This window comes from Papilio xuthus, unplaced genomic scaffold (genome assembly GCF_000836235.2).
Source record: "Papilio xuthus unplaced genomic scaffold, Pxut_1.1 DF826115.1, whole genome shotgun sequence".
Classification (NCBI taxonomy): Eukaryota; Metazoa; Arthropoda; class Insecta; order Lepidoptera; family Papilionidae; genus Papilio; species Papilio xuthus.
Window position 1 is genome coordinate 4,248,290 of NW_013532534.1, and position 16,398 is coordinate 4,264,687.

General features: G+C 32.3%; 2 protein-coding genes across 2 annotated transcripts; both read left to right on the forward strand.

Moving 5' to 3' along the window:
* The first annotated feature begins 1,726 nt into the window (after positions 1-1,726).
* Positions 1,727-4,007, forward strand: LOC106123587 (trypsin-7-like). Its single transcript, XM_013319993.1, has 5 exons — positions 1,727-1,797; positions 1,991-2,189; positions 2,603-2,852; positions 3,385-3,525; positions 3,673-4,007. The coding sequence occupies exons 1-5, from the start codon at positions 1,734-1,736 to the stop codon at positions 3,829-3,831; spliced, it is 813 nt and encodes a 270-aa protein (XP_013175447.1). The 5' UTR covers positions 1,727-1,733; the 3' UTR covers positions 3,832-4,007.
* A 1,181-nt stretch (positions 4,008-5,188) lies between these two features.
* Positions 5,189-13,138, forward strand: LOC106123235 (transmembrane protease serine 4-like). Its single transcript, XM_013319467.1, has 9 exons — positions 5,189-5,252; positions 5,657-5,855; positions 6,347-6,596; positions 6,917-7,057; positions 7,505-7,616; positions 10,161-10,362; positions 11,989-12,238; positions 12,603-12,743; positions 12,928-13,138. Exons 1-9 carry the CDS (start codon positions 5,189-5,191, stop codon positions 13,084-13,086), a joined length of 1,518 nt encoding a protein of 505 aa, XP_013174921.1. The 3' UTR covers positions 13,087-13,138.
* The last annotated feature ends 3,260 nt before the right edge of the window (positions 13,139-16,398 follow it).

The window sequence follows — 16,398 nt, forward strand, 5'->3', positions numbered from 1 at the left end:
TAAATTATTTTTCTTTATTTACATATGACATATCAACGTTTTTCTACATTTTCAATCACTTATTTACCAATAAAAATTAGCTCCCGTACTTTTTTTGTCTCAAATATCTTGTTCGTGTAAAAATATGGCCTATTAAAGATTAAAGCGCACTTATTTTTTTAAGAGTTTTCGAAATTAAAAATACATTTTTGGGTTGTGAATGTATTAATGAAGATTACACAAATAATTGATAAAAGAAAATCTTATATAAATTACACTTGAAACTGCCAAATAAACAGATGAATTAAAAATATATATGTAGTTAATTGAGTGTCATGTGACGCAGGAGTTTAAGCACTTGACTTGTAACCGCAGATCCTAGGTTCGAATCCCACTATGTCCAACGTGTTTGCGATTTTAGATTTACGACGTTGTTACGGTGAAAATATCATGACGTAACCTGCACATAAATGCGAAGAAATTGAAAGATATGTGTGAAGTCAACGTTGTTTGTTATGGCCTAGTCACCCATGACTTAAGGTAGACTCGGAGCTCCTCAGTGGGGACGCAGAGTAATCTTATGATGAATCGTGGTATAAGTAAAAATAGTAGATATGGAAATTACATATAGACGGTTTAAACTATTCAATTTCTGGTGGTTTCCTGGAGGTTTTCTTGATGCTGTTGATAAATTATGTATAGAAGGTCATGTGTCGGGTCTTGTCTATGAGTTTTTTTCCCTAAAAAATACCTAAGCTAAGCTTGTTTCACTTAAACATAAAAGTAAACAATACTTTTGACAGAAATACTGTTGTTAAACTAAACAAAATTTATATTACTACCAAATAAGTAGTTCTTTTGAAAAGAATGAATTACCATGGGTTTCTGAGACCAAAATCCGTGTTCGAAATATATTGTTATCTCTGTTTTGTCAAAGAAAATGACAAGGATCTCGATATGTTTTGTATAGAGATTTTGGTCACAAGAATCAACATTTAGATGGATATCGTTGTCGAGGAGTAATTTTCATGTTTGAATATTAATGTCATATTTGAATAACCGAGAAATATTTGTTATCGTATGCCTACCATTGAGATTTGAACCAGACCTTCTACTGTTTAACCTACTTATTGTGCTCATTTGATATCATTTAAATCAAGCGAGGAATTTATTGGACTTTGATAGCATATAGAAGATACGTTCTTGTTATCTGTTAACATCTAACATTTATTACAAGAACGAAAGAGGGGTAGGCAGAGTCACATCACACAGCACATCAAAATATCATAGCATGAAAATGTTAATATTTAAAAGTCTGAATGAATATTAATCTGAGTTTATTTAAAAATTAATTAAAAATATAAAGGTCATAAATATATATTTTTTTTAATTTGAGATTCTGATTTTTTTTGCTTTCGATGTTGAGATAATGTTTCCAGTTTAATTCCTGGAAAATTAACAATTTTTTATTTCCATCAACAACGTAACACGGTATAAACATGTTTTTGGTTAGTTCTGAAACATTTTTATCATTAAATATAGCAGAATTTATCCCAAGAAAATTAAAAACCGCGGAAAATAACCGGAAAACTACTCTTCTTTTTAAACGCCCTTCTTATCTGTTGTTCCAATAATTATCAAAGATTAAAAATCGTTTAAAGTACGTTATCTTTTTCATAATTATCTCAAGCAATGTCTATAGAAAAGGTATGGTATATAAAGAAAAACATTCAAATGAAATATAGGCTTCACCAATGAGGACAGAAATGGATCGACTTAATTTTGTCTTTGTTGTTTTCCTTTGTCTAGCTGTTTCAGGTGCGTAAAAAAGATAAAATTTTATGTGAAAATTCTCATTTTAATTATAGTCGGCATATACATAAACTGTCAGTAAATAAGCCCTGAGGATTTTTACACAATTCGACAATTTATAAACTGCCAGAATTATCTTTCAAGAAACACAGTGTAAAAAATATTTGCATTTTTAATTTGAAATGACTTTTTTTCTCAGATGTGTATTGCAAGTTACCTCGTAAAGTTCACAAGACGAATGGTGGTAAGATAGTTGGAGGCAGTGAGGCCTCTATACAAAACTATCCTTACCAAGTTTATTTGTTACTGAAGCAAGCCTTCACAGGAGATTATTACCAATGCGGCGGGTCCATTGTCACATCGCGATGCGTCCTCACGGCTGCTCATTGCATAACCGGGTATGTACTCATTTATTAAGAAAAGAAAAAAAAAGTCGTCCGACTAACAAATTAAATTATTCAAACTTTCGTGAGTCATATCAGTCCGACTAACATTTTATATTTAGAAAACGGTCTCACTGTGATTATGATTATGGCTACAATTATGAATTCAACTTCAAAAAACTTTACCCTCTAGTCATTCGGGAATATGTAAACACGTGTAGGTTAACACAGTTTTTTTTAACGTTGTCGCGGACGAAAGTAGGAGGAACATAGGGGTTTAGTTGGTGCTTCTCATCGGGAGAGAACCCCACATCACTATCGCGTTCGTTTTGTGGGCAAATTATACGTAAAGCATTCCCCACTGGACAAAATAGTTAAGAGAAATAATTCTAAATTGTACAACATATTAAAGATTTTTTATATTTTAGTATGGAATCTGTGAACATCAGAGTAGGCAGTACCGACGCATCCAGTGGTGGCACTACTTATAACTCCAGAACAATGATAATGCATCCTCAATATAACGCTGGGAGTAGCGACTACGATATTGCTGTGATCAGATTGTTGAGACGTATCAATATAGACGGTACTAACAGTACAACAGTCACATTGCCGTCTGGGAACTGCACCGTACCTGCGGGCACTAACTTAACTGTTACTGGATGGGGTGATACTATGGTAAGTGTATACCTAGTTCTAAACATTTTTACGACTTTTGAAACATATCATAATCCTTTTCCTTTTATAGTTGACTATTATTTCGCGCGGGATTACAAAAAAACTTTATAAGTCTTATTTTTTACTAATTATTATAAATGCGAATGTTTGGATGGATTTTTGTTTGAAGGTATCACCTGAACGGTGTCATGGATATTCGGATCATAGCCTAGAACAGCACATAGGGTACTAATTAGGTTCTATAGTTCTGCACGGACGGAGTCGCGGCCAATAGCTAATAGTCTATATGTTCTTCCAGACTATGCTCTACATCTATGCCAAATATTAGCGAGATCTATGAAGGCGTTCTGGATATATCTTCTAACAAACATCCATCCAACTATCCATCCAAACATTTGCATTTATAATATTAGTAAGACGTACCACGGATTCGACCGAAACTATTTTCGTCATCGTGCTTAGAATATGTAAAATACTCATCTGTGAAATCTCAGTATTTTTGTGTTATTAGCGAAATGCGTTATTCCTTTAGGAAAATGGAGTTAGCAGCGAAACTTTGATGGCGGTGTCGGTTGACGCGGTGGATTACGATGATTGCAAGAAGGTCTATTCGAACTTAACTCCAAGGATGATATGTGCCGGTGTGCCTGAAGGCGGCCGAGATTCTTGTCAGGTATGGTCTATTTAACGTGAAAGATTATTATATATTCATAATTTTTAACTAGTGCAATTATAATCCACTTTACAAAATTTGTTTTGCTAACCTATCAACAGCGGGCAGGTTGTGAGCTAAATGTTTCCTTCTTGTTGTTAATTGCAGGGTGATTCCGGTGGTCCATTAGTAAAAACTGGTACCAAACAACAAGTGGGTGTGGTATCGTTTGGTATGGGATGTGCAAGACCTGGTACTCCTGGCGTGTATAGTAATTTGTGTAATCCAAATATTCAAAGATGGATTAGAATGATGGGTTGCGCATAAATTGTTAATTCTTGTACTTATTTGTTGTGTAAATCAAATATAGATCTATGAGATCTAGATATCAAATTGACACGAACATACGGACATATTTTTTTTAATTATAATACACAGCAAAACAGTTTCAGTTTTAATAATGATTGTCTACTGTTTGTAATTTTTGATGCCGATGATTTTCTTGATTTGTATATAAGACACTGTTTACTAATAAATACATAAGACGATTTCTCAGTTATTTTAATTCCAGTCTTTGTAGAAATGAAAATGACAGGACAAAGGTATAACGGATTTTATCCTTCTTATCCACTTTGAAATCTAATAATAATATTAACAGATCATCTTATTTGGGAAAGATAAATCTAAACATTTTAAAGACAACATAAAGGATTTTCTTTTTTTTTTCGTTACAGGGCAAATTGCTTTATAATACGAGTATAAAAGTTTAATTTGAAGCGCCAATAACCTAATGGTTAAGGGTACGGATTTCCGATTGTTTAGTAAAGGGTCCCTATCCAGCATTGATTATTGTTAACCAAATCCTTCTATAATCTGAAACTTGAAATATTGGTTAGAAAAATCAGTTAATCGTACTAATTTCTTACTGATATTGTACGTGCAATTATTTGGATGGATGGATGTTTGTTTGAAAGTATTATATCTCCGGAAAAGCTGAAGGGATTTTAATAAAATTGGGCACAAATGTAGAACATTGTTTGGAAGAACACATAGGCTAATTATTATGTTTTCTTAATTCCGCGCGGACGAAGGCGCGAGCGACAAATAGTTTTTTTTTTATAACAGAATGGGACAAACGAGCAGCAGGAACACCGAGGTGTTCAACGACGCCCATGGACATAAGCAAAACCAGAGGAACCGCAGATGCATTGCCGGCCTTTATATAATAAAAAAGGTACTTTTCGACATAAAATATTTAAAAAAAAACTTATGTTTGAAAATATTCAAACCACATTGTAGACGGAAATTTATGCAGCTGCTATTTTAATATTGTCTAAAAAAATGTCCTCGTAAATGCGCTAATGAGTTCTTATCACATGTGGGTACAATTTTCATTAAGTCATCTCGTAATAGACTGAAATTATCATAGCCATTGACAATCTTACTAATATTATAAATGCGAATGTTTAGATGGATGGATGGATGACTTTTTGTTAGCAGGTATCTCCAGAACGACTCAATTTCTCGATGAAATTTGCCATGACTGTAGAATATAATCTGGGATACATAAACTACTAATTAGGTTTTTTTTTAAAATTCCCCGTGGACGGAGTCGCGAGCGAAAGCTAAAGGTTAATATTTAGTATTTAAATGCACGCAATAAAGCCTTTTGATTGATTTCCAGATGAAAGCAGAGATGAAGCCGTTTACATTAATTGTAGCGGCTTTTTATGCTTTTGTCCTATCATGTGAGTATTTAGAAATATTTGTTTTTATTACTTACTACCTGTAGTCCGCGACTCCATCCGCGGGGAATTAAAAAAAATATTACTAGTCTATGGGTTCTTCCAGACTATGTTCTTCATCTATGCCAAAATTCAACGAGATCCGTTCAGCCGTTCTGGAGATATTTTCAAACAAACATCCATCCATCCATCTAAACATTCAAATTTTTATTATTACTAAGTAGTAAGAAGTAAGGTTACAATTAAATAATAAGACTAACTCGAGTTTCCATACTACGCCAGCAATAGTCGTTGGTTAGTACACGGTCTTACCGAGGGCCTCCAACCCTAAGATAGAGGTGACTAGGCCACAGTAATCATGCAGGCCTAGTGATTGACTCCACATACATGAATTTCTTCTTTTCTAGGTGTATCCAGTAAGCATATTTTGCGCGAAGTACAAACAAATGACGGCAAAATAGTTGGTGGTACTGAGACGACCATACAAAATTATCCATACCAAGTTTACCTGACATTGAAGCAAAATGGTACAAACAAATACTACGAATGCGGCGGGTCAATTGCAACTCAAAATTGTATTCTTACTGCAGCTCATTGTCTTACTGGGTATGAGTATTATTTGTAACTCTTTAATCTATTAAATACTACGATTAATATGTAAGACGCACAGATATAAAGGACTATATCTAGGTTTCAGGATCTCTAGCTGTAGCAATTTTCCGTCCCACTCCCTGACAGCTTAAAGTGTTGCCCGTATAATTAGCGAACCCTAACATTAGGGAACCCTAACACTATATAACTCCGTTTTGTTTTCGCCCGGACAGTAAGGAATATAAGTACAATTTCTTTCCTGTCATACATTTTTGACCATAATTCTTCAACTGAAATTCATAGACAATGAATAATTTTTAATATTGTTTAGAAATATTAAAATGTTTCTTATGTATATAACTAAAATAGCAACACATTAGGTTTAGAATGACACTATAATTCTTGTAAGCGTAACTGACTTTTTACTCGTAGTTTATGCACAAAAGGTCACCACAGTCATAGAAAACCTAACGTGTGTAGCCTGCATAGTATTTGATTAATTACAGAATGGAGTCAGCGACTGTAAGAGTGGGTAGTACATATCGATCAAGCGGCGGTAGTACTTACAGCTCAAGAATGTTAATACAACATCCAAAATACAACGCCACTACGAGTGATTATGATGTTGGTGTCATCAGGGTGTTCAGACGTATAACAATTGACGGTGTCAACAGTTCGCTAGTGTACACACCTAATTATAGCTGTGTTGTACCAGCCGGTACTAATCTGACTATTACTGGATGGGGTGATACTACTGTAAGTTATTTTGGATTCTATGGTCATTGACCAGTATCCATAGTCATTTGCAATATTAAAATGTTGGTGTTGCCTACTTCTATTTTACAGAGGAGAGTCCATTCATCCAGAATTCAATTTATGAAATGTTACTGAATTATGGACGGTGGATGGTCAATTCATTGATATTGCATTTTTTTTTTTAAACCAAAAAAAAATAGTTTATTATTTCTTATTAACTCTTGCGCGTATTACCAAGAGACTTTTCTAAAAATCCATCACTTATTAAATATTTTTTAAACTAATTTTATATTGACATTAATAATTATAATATCTTGTAGGAAGGAGGAACAGATAGTGAAACATTAAGAGTGACAACTATCAATGTAGTCTCTGATGAAGAATGTAAGAAAACATATTCGAATTTAACACCTCGTATGACTTGCGCTGGCGTACCTGAGGGCGGGAGGGACACGTGTCAGGTACACTTTGGCAATAATAATTTGCCTCCTTGACGCATAGATATCAAATTATTATTAGTAATTAAGTAGGACTGCTTTGGCAGTTTTATTCCAAGCCGTTATTTAGTTCACAATGTTTTCATATTTGTATGTATAATTTAAATTTAAAAACTAAGGCTAAGTTAAAATACTAAGATTACATTATTTATTACGTAAATATGTAATATATTATTAGTTTTTTTCTGTAAATACACATTTTATTTAACTTACCACGGATTTCTGATACCAATAATGTCTGTTAAAAACATATACATCCCTGTCATTATCTTTGTTATTCTCAAAGATAATGACAGGGATGATGATATGTTTTATACATATATTTTTCTATCGGAAAATACGGTCAATCGTTATAAGTAAAATGTTAAATTAATTTTACGTTCTATTGTTTAAGTATTTAATTATTTACAGGGTGACTCCGGTGGTCCACTTGTTATAACAGGAACAAGATTTCAATTAGGTATTGTATCATACGGCAATGGATGTGCTAGACCGAACACTCCGGGAGTTTACACCAATGTTTGTAACAGAAGTATTCAACGGTGGATAAATAGAATGCGATGCTCTTGAAATACTGCACACAGTAATTTTACACTAAGCTTGACGTTGATTGTTATATACATATTATGCTATTTTGAATGTAATTAATTCGTTAATAAATAAATTTATCCCAAAATTAATTTGAACAAATTATAAATAAATTTATTTTATTGTAGTTTGATTTTTATTTAAACATTTTGTACATGAAAACACACGTAATAGTCAGAAGAAACAGTAAAAATATGTATAATAATAAAAACATAAGTAAATTATGGCTCACTACCGCCCCTCTATTAATCTATAATAAGTATCACAAGAATCTTGTTGTACTGTACCTGGGTAAACTAAGTTAGACGAAACCTATTCACTTTCCTAAAATTACTAAGAATCCAATATTTACGCAAAATTCTTTTATACTACATAAGTAAATTAACTGACTTTTGACATTGAACAATATCAATTGATGTAGTTAAGTTATGTTGGGAAGAAAATCCGAAAATGTTGCAGTGTATTGACCCAACACTAGTCTTACTAAAATGTCGACGTTTGTGTCCCCTCACTTTTCATTCTGACAGTTGACTTTGTAACGAAAGCACGTCACTCGCATCAAGTGATTCTATATAATAAAGTCTTAAAGTTAGATAAAATAAGATTACAGAAAACACCAACGATTTTATTTATGTCATGTTTTGATGAACAAGAGATTGACAATTTCATTTTGTTTACAATTCAAGATTTTGATTTACATACTTTAGTAGACGTTGCAATATACATCTTCTTAAATGGTGGCATCCTTCAGTACCTTATCGTTAAAAAACTTACAAACTGTTTTAATTTAATATTAGCTTAAATACATGTCGATCCTCTTTTCTACGCTGATATTAGACATTACCAGAACTCATACTCAACAGTGGTAGAGCCCGCTTTAACATCTTCGCACGAATCGGCCCGGCTCGCCCGGTGAAGTACACGACCACACAGAAGACAGGCGTCAAGTGGAAGCAATTCCGCGTTTCGTCTGATGAGTGTGCGTCCTCATCCTCTCGTCGTCCTTCAGGCCGGAGGCCTGATTTAGTCCTTTTTCCCTTCCTACCCTTTTTCTTATAAGGAAAGGATGGGAAGTGGAAGTGGACTTTCCGGATGAGAGGATGCATGGGAAGGGAAAATATTTTCTTTCTGTGCATCCTCTCCTCCATCGATTTAAGGTAGGCAACGCATATGCAATTGCGTATGTCTATGGGCAACGGTCACTTCGCTACTTCAGCGATTTCAAGTGGCCGCTCGCTCGCTTGCCACCTTATGATAAAAAAAAGAAAATATTTATTAAAAAATGATCTTCCGAGATGAATATATTCCGATTGTTACATATAAGTAATAAAATACTTAAACCAAAAGCAATTTTGGAAAAAATATCTAGGGTTATAACATACTCGTTTATAAGTACAGTGACGTCCATAACATCGACGTCAAAGTGTGTTTAAATAAAAAGTTTCTAACTGTACTTTTTGGAACAACACAGTTGGTCATTTATTAAATTGCAATTATTAATAAAATAATTTAAACGAATATTTGTTTGTAACTTCAACGCGACTGTACCAATTTGATTTAAATTTCAGGGTTCTATTTATAAAATCCCAGTTAACTTTGAAAATCGTTTGCAAGCGCGATTTCTTTTGTTTTAATTTCGTCACTATGCTACGACTCTATGTTTTAATTATATTAAACTTTAGTATAGTGTTCTAATGATCGCATTATTAGCGCACTTACTAATATTAGGACTTTTCAGGGTTCAAATACATGGTATGTGTTCTAAACATTTCTACTAATTATAAGATTTTTGCGAATTCACTTTAATTTTGATTAATTTAAGTAAGTTACTTTCAAAAGGAATCGAGTCAATTAACCGGACGCGTATTTTTTTTAATTTATGTAATTTTTTCATTTTTTTGATGATATTTAATGCATAGATTAATCAAACTTTCACAATAAATAAACATTTATCTGACTTTACATATTAAGTGATTGTTATAACATGGTCGTGGTTATAAATAATCTGACAAGGACATAGTAACTATTTTCATAATAATATTTAATAATTATTAGAGAAATTATATTAATGATAATAATTAGAAGTAATAGTCTTCTTATCACATGAGGGTACAATTGTAAACAATTACGAATAATGCTATCTTATTGTAGGTCGCTGTTAGCGCATTTTTTAATTATAGAAAATATTGTATTTAAGAGAATATCAACGATTGAAGGAACAGATTCATCAACAGCGAAGAAATGGAACAACACACTTTGATCCTATTAGCTGTCCTTTGCTTAGCCATCACAGGTATGTATTATAATATTTTATTTCAAAATATATTGTCATTCTAATTAGGTTATATTTTTAAATTATTTCCTTAATAAATGGAAGAAAATTTTGCTTTATTGTGGAAAGAACTTTAAAAAAATCCACGAAACTTTGAAATTGTCTGTCCCTTTATATGTTTTTCATTATATTTTTAATGTTTATCAGGTGCTATTGGCCGTTATTCACCTCGTCGAGTTTATAAAAACAATGACGGTAAAATAGTAGGGGGTTCTGAAACAACTATACAAAATTACCCCTACCAAGTGTATCTGGTGCTAAAACAAGCCGGTTTAGAAGATTACTACGAGTGTGGTGGATCTATTGCGACGCAGAGATGTGTTCTCACAGCTGCACATTGTATCACCGGGTGAGTAAAGTATCAATAGACTGGACGAAAATTATCAAAATTTAACGACGTGTTACCATTAGGAAACATTCACATATGTAAAGTGGCATTTGTTTGCTATTAACTGTTAGGAAGAAAATCCGAAAATGTCACTAGCCTTACTAAAATGTCGAAGTTTATGTCCCCTCACTGTTCATTCTGACACTGGACTTTGTAACGAAAGCACGTCATTCGCGCTAAAGGATTCTAGAATGTCTAAAATTATAATATGAAAATAATTAAAGAGCTTTTAGAGGAATGTTTATGTCCGCTCTATAATTGTTATTTAATTATTTGTTCAAACTATGCTACAAGTACAAAATAACATGACACCATGATACTATGACCAAATAATAATCTGTTAAAATTATTAAGCATTTAATTTGTTTATTTCTTTCATTAGTACTTAAAAAAATATTTTCTTGCAGTGAAATATCTTAGATTAAATTAACTTAGATTAAAACATTCAAGTTGTTATTAATAGCTTATATTTTTGCTTTAAACATTATTAATGTACTTTAATAAGATAAATTAATAGTGATATAAATTACTGTTAGGTGACTAGCACTCATATTAACGTGATTCTGACATTGACAAATCAATTTAGGCGCATGCGCGAGGTCGTTATTAGGTTGAAAGTTATAATAACGAATTATATGATAAATATACTATGTAAATATTTGTTCCATTCACTACTATGTACTAATTTATTAATGTACTAGCTGTAGCGCGCGACTCCGTTTGCGCGGGTTTAAAAATGACATTTAATTAGTAGCCTATGTGTTTTTCCAGACTATGTTCTACATCAATGCCAAATTACAGCGAGATTCATACTGATGTTCTCGACATCCATCCATTCATCCAAATATTCACATCTTACTTCTTACTATCTTACGTTGATGTTTGTTGAAAGTATCGAGAACGACTGTATGGATTTCGATGAAATTTCCTATATATGTAGAACACAGCCTTGAAGAACACATAGGCTAAAAAAATTATTTTTCTTTTAGTCCGCGCCGACCGAGTCGCGGGCGACAGCTAGTTTATAATATCGTATAAAATCGTAAATAAACTAAGTAAATATTTGTTCCATTCACTGCCATAGTAGTAATTTATTTATGTACATAAATCTATACGAGAAATAAATGAATTTTAATAGGAAATTGATTAATTCAAATAACAAAAGGCATACAATTGTCAATTTTGATACTGTTATCATATTGAAATTACATCGAAAGTTAATATAAGTTGAGTTGACACTAAAATATGTCGACAAGATAATTTACAAATATTTTGAAATATTACATGACCACACCCCTATTTCTTCTTGTAGTGCTTTTTCAATGCAAAAGGTTAACTGTGTGTATGTGTGCGATCTTTCACGGACATCTTCCCGGTCCTTTGTCTAACGTTCCACATCTACGTATTTTTTGTGCATCCAGAATACCTCTTCCTTTCAAACTTACCCATGATTATTAGAAGCAATTTGTACCTCTTGTACCAGAACACGTGAGCGATGTATTCCACTATGTTACTGTAATACGGTAGATGTAATCTATATAAAGCTTTGTTACAATATCGGTTATTTTTTAATTTAATTTATTACAGCAAAGAATCAGTAACAGTAAGAGTTGGCAGTACATATACAACGAGTGGAGGCACAACGTACAATTCCAGGATGCTTTTCATGCATCCTTTTTACAATTCTACGACATTTGATTACGATATCGCCGTGATAAGATTATTGAGACGAATTACAATTGATGGAACTAATAGCTCACTCGCCGAATTGCCTAAGAGTAATTGCACCGTGCCTGTAGGAACCAACCTTACTATAACTGGATGGGGAGATACAAGTGTAAGTATTCTTTTATAATATTCTGACAAGACGATTGGTATGTATATTTGTAAAATCGTAACCTTTTAAATCCTAGTAGCCGAAAATTTTCCACGGAGTGTTAATTTATAATTGCAAAATGTTACTTAATTTGATGATAGCAAGAAGATTACTAGAATAATTATGGTATATTAGGCAACTATATGTATAAAGTACTTCTAACTTAAGTTACTAGTACCTAGATAAAAAAAAGTTATAGTCGAAGTGGCAACCTTCTTTTTGAAGGACGATTAAATTAACATAATATGTCGTTAATCTAGTTTGGGTGATAACATCGTAGCGAATTTTACAAATCATGTAGTAAAATTTTTATTATTATTTTTAGGAAAATGGCCAAGACAGCCCAGTTTTAAGAGCGGTTACTATTAACGCCGTATCTGACGAGGAATGCAAAAAGAAATATACATACTTAACTCCTCGAATGACGTGCGCTGGTGTTCCTGAAGGAGGCAAGGATACCTGTCAGGTATAAAAAATATGTTATATTATAATTTTAAACTATATAGCTCTATTTGTACTTTTCACTGTTTTTTTATATTTTACACAAGAGCAGAACAGATTCAATTTCAGTAGCACGTTTCATCGTTCCGTCATCGTGTAAAATATGAGCTTACATCATAAAACAATAAACAAAAATTTTACATCTACAGGGTGATTCCGGCGGTCCATTAGCAAAAACTGGTACGAAGTCACAAGTGGGAATTGTGTCGCATGGGTACGGATGCGCTCGGCCGAATACACCTGGTGTTTATACCAATTTGTGCAACCCTGATATACAGAATTGGTTAAGATTAATGAGATGTCTTTAAAATATTTTTCTATGATTATCTTAGGTGGGCGTAATGCCACAATGAATGAAGAAATGGCTTGTTTTTTGGTTCTTGAGATCGCATATAATATATTTATTTTTCTTTAGTTAATGCAGTTATTTAAAGACCTGTAAATATTTGGGTTTATGTAGAACTTCTTTAAGTTTCTTGAACTTAAAAAGGTAAATTAACGCATTACTAAAGATTGAAGATATTGTTAGCGTGGTTGATCTGACACTGTTTACTAATAAACATTTATGCAATATCAATAACTTTTTTAATAAAACAAAATCCTATTGATGTAAGGTTCATCTATTTCTATCAATTACTAATGAAAACATTACTAAAGGGTTTACAGTTTAAAAGACAACTGAACAATACAATAAATTGCAAAATAAAAAAACTAAGATTTTAAACTTTACACAAAACATACACCCTGTAACTTACGAAACAAATCGATAGAAAGAGAACAAAAATTGCTGCGATTGACAAAATTCCGGTCGAATTCTGAAAGGGATTCCATAGCATTTAAATAAATGGTACCTGAGAACTTCTCTTGTACGTTGAAACTTTTTTAATTTCGTCGAAAAGAGCCAGGTGCTCCCGTCACCTTCAATTCTACGGACAAACTCCAACAGGGTCTGGGAGCCTGTCGGAGACTGATAACACATAGCTTATATTATCAAACGTACCACAATCATTACTTTAGATTTCGTTGATTATCGAATCCCGAAATTTATTACCTTCTAAATCTTTTTTTATTGGACAGTATACGACTGGAGTTTTTAATTCATGGTTTCCTTGAGGGTTTATTGATAGGTAACATTCACTTTCCTTGAATTATCATGTTTATTAAACACAGATTATGGCTACAAAGGTAGAGGAAGACCAAAGAATGTATGGATGGATTGTGTGAAAGAGGTTATTTGTAAGAAGTAGATGGATTCAGATATGACAGCTGATAGAGATGTATGGAGGATTACATACTGTACCGACCTTTTATAGATTTCGTAGAGATGAGGGTAGGTTGATAAAGAATCACAGATTATAACAAACATTAAGCATGTGTATGAATGTTATAAAAGTACATTGGTATCGGGTAACAATATACCTTATCGTTAAAAAATGCGGATATCTTAAAAAAATTACAGTAAGCTGTAGTGCATTGCACAGGTTCACTTTATATTTAAAATATATCTCTGTTTAGCAAAGCATAAACATCAATATTTAAAGATTTTTACTGTAGATTTAGGAAACGAACGATAAATGAAAACGTAATTAAGCAAGGGATAACTTTAAGGCAGAGTTAAAAGTTTGTTAGCTTCAATTATATTATTTGCTTCCTTTCTCAGGATTATCTTGTTGTTCGTCTGCTTGTTTTGAATAATTAAAGATTAATGTAAATCTTGATGGCTGAGTAATGGATTAAATGAGAAAGACGTTGACAAATAAATTAAACGTATTCAATTATTTAACATTTAATTTTATTTTAGACGTTACAAAGAATAAGTGCGGAGAGAAGTCGTTTATTCTCTCGTTACTTATTCTTTGTTACATTTACAAAACATATTAAACGTCATTGTCAAGAATACTCCTAATCCTTAACCATAGACAAACTGCATTTTACGCATATCGAAAATTATACAATTTTTCTATTGAAACACTTTTCCTCATATAACGATATGATATTAACCACCCAAATTTTACAATATCTCTTAATTTATTTAACAATTTGAATAAATAAACAAACGTCAAATATTGCAATGGCCGCCATGTTTGGAATTTGACGTGCCCTGACATAACTTTCTGCTTTTTTTGAAAACGAAGGATAAGAGTGCTTGACTAATTGTGAACTATTTAGCAAAGTTAGTAATAAGGGATTTATTTTTATAAAATGTGTGGTTATTACTCCTTCAAATAGACTTCCGGAAATTAGGGTAACTCAATGATAACTTTAAATTATGAAATAGTTTTGATAACTTAGTTTATTAAGGTTATTTATTGTTGTAGGTAATGCTGCCAGATGTTTTGTTTTTAATAAAATGAACAACAGTTTTCCACGTCAAAGTACCGATATGAAAAAGCCGAGGGGATTGTATCTTGGCGTTGAGATAAGGTATTTAATTTCCTTTCCTAGACAGACTGATGACGGAAAAGACGGCTACTTTCATTTAAAATTAAAACAGATATTTCTTTTACTTTGCTATCTTTTCTCGTGATCAGCGAAATGAATTTTACGCCATCTTTTGTTTTAAAAATTGAATAACGTCGAACTTTCTTTTTGATAAATTTATTAATTCGAAATTTCGTTTTTATATATATTATGGACAATAAAACGTCTTATAAATTGTACTACTGGTCCGATGAGTATGGTTTATTTTCCATCGTCAGCGCGGAATTAAAAATAACAAATCCGTATGTTACTCACGCTCACATAAGTTACCTTCCAGTAAAAATTCCGTCTATCCAGTCTTTGCGGAGTTTACTGGGAACAAATGTGAATATGCGAACAGACTGACGAAAATTTTGAAAACTCAAACAGACATTCCGTTTTTTTTAAATTTTGAGCAGATTTTATTAATTTTAAACATTAAAAAAATGTTACAATTATTATGCGGGTAGATTAACTAATTGCAAAACCTCTATAATACCATTAGTAAAGTTAAAAGAGATTTATGATTGATGTTGTGCCATAATTACGATAATCGATTACGCACAGAACATGTTTTGTTTGAAAAATTATTTGAAATATCAAGGAAATGCTTTGTTTTGTAACACAACATCGATCATGGTATATAGCGGTGTACATTTAGAAATTATTGTAGGTGGACAGTAGATATTGAATGAATGTAATAAAATACAGTGTTACTGACTAATAAAATTATTGTTATAATTTTTATGAAAAACATACGAATGTTAATTATTTTAGCTCGTTGACGCCGACGCCAATTCGATAAAGATTGTCAGTTCAGTAATCACGTATCAAAATCTCTGCAAATTTCGACTGACAACAATTAAATGTCTTTAGCAATTATTTTAAAACGAACAGCCAGCCAGCGCTGAATTGAAAAAAATCTAGTAATAATTATACCAAATGGCACCCGAGGATATAGCTTTCTAACAGTGAAAGAAATTTTTAAATCGGTTTAGTACTTTCGGAGCCTGTTCAATTCAAATCTTTCCTCTTTATAATATTAGTATAATACGCTTTATTTTGTTTATCAGTTTCATGTTTAGAGATAAACTTTATCATGTGAAATAACGAAATAGACTATTTCGTTTTATCTCGATCCATTAACTTGGATGACAGGA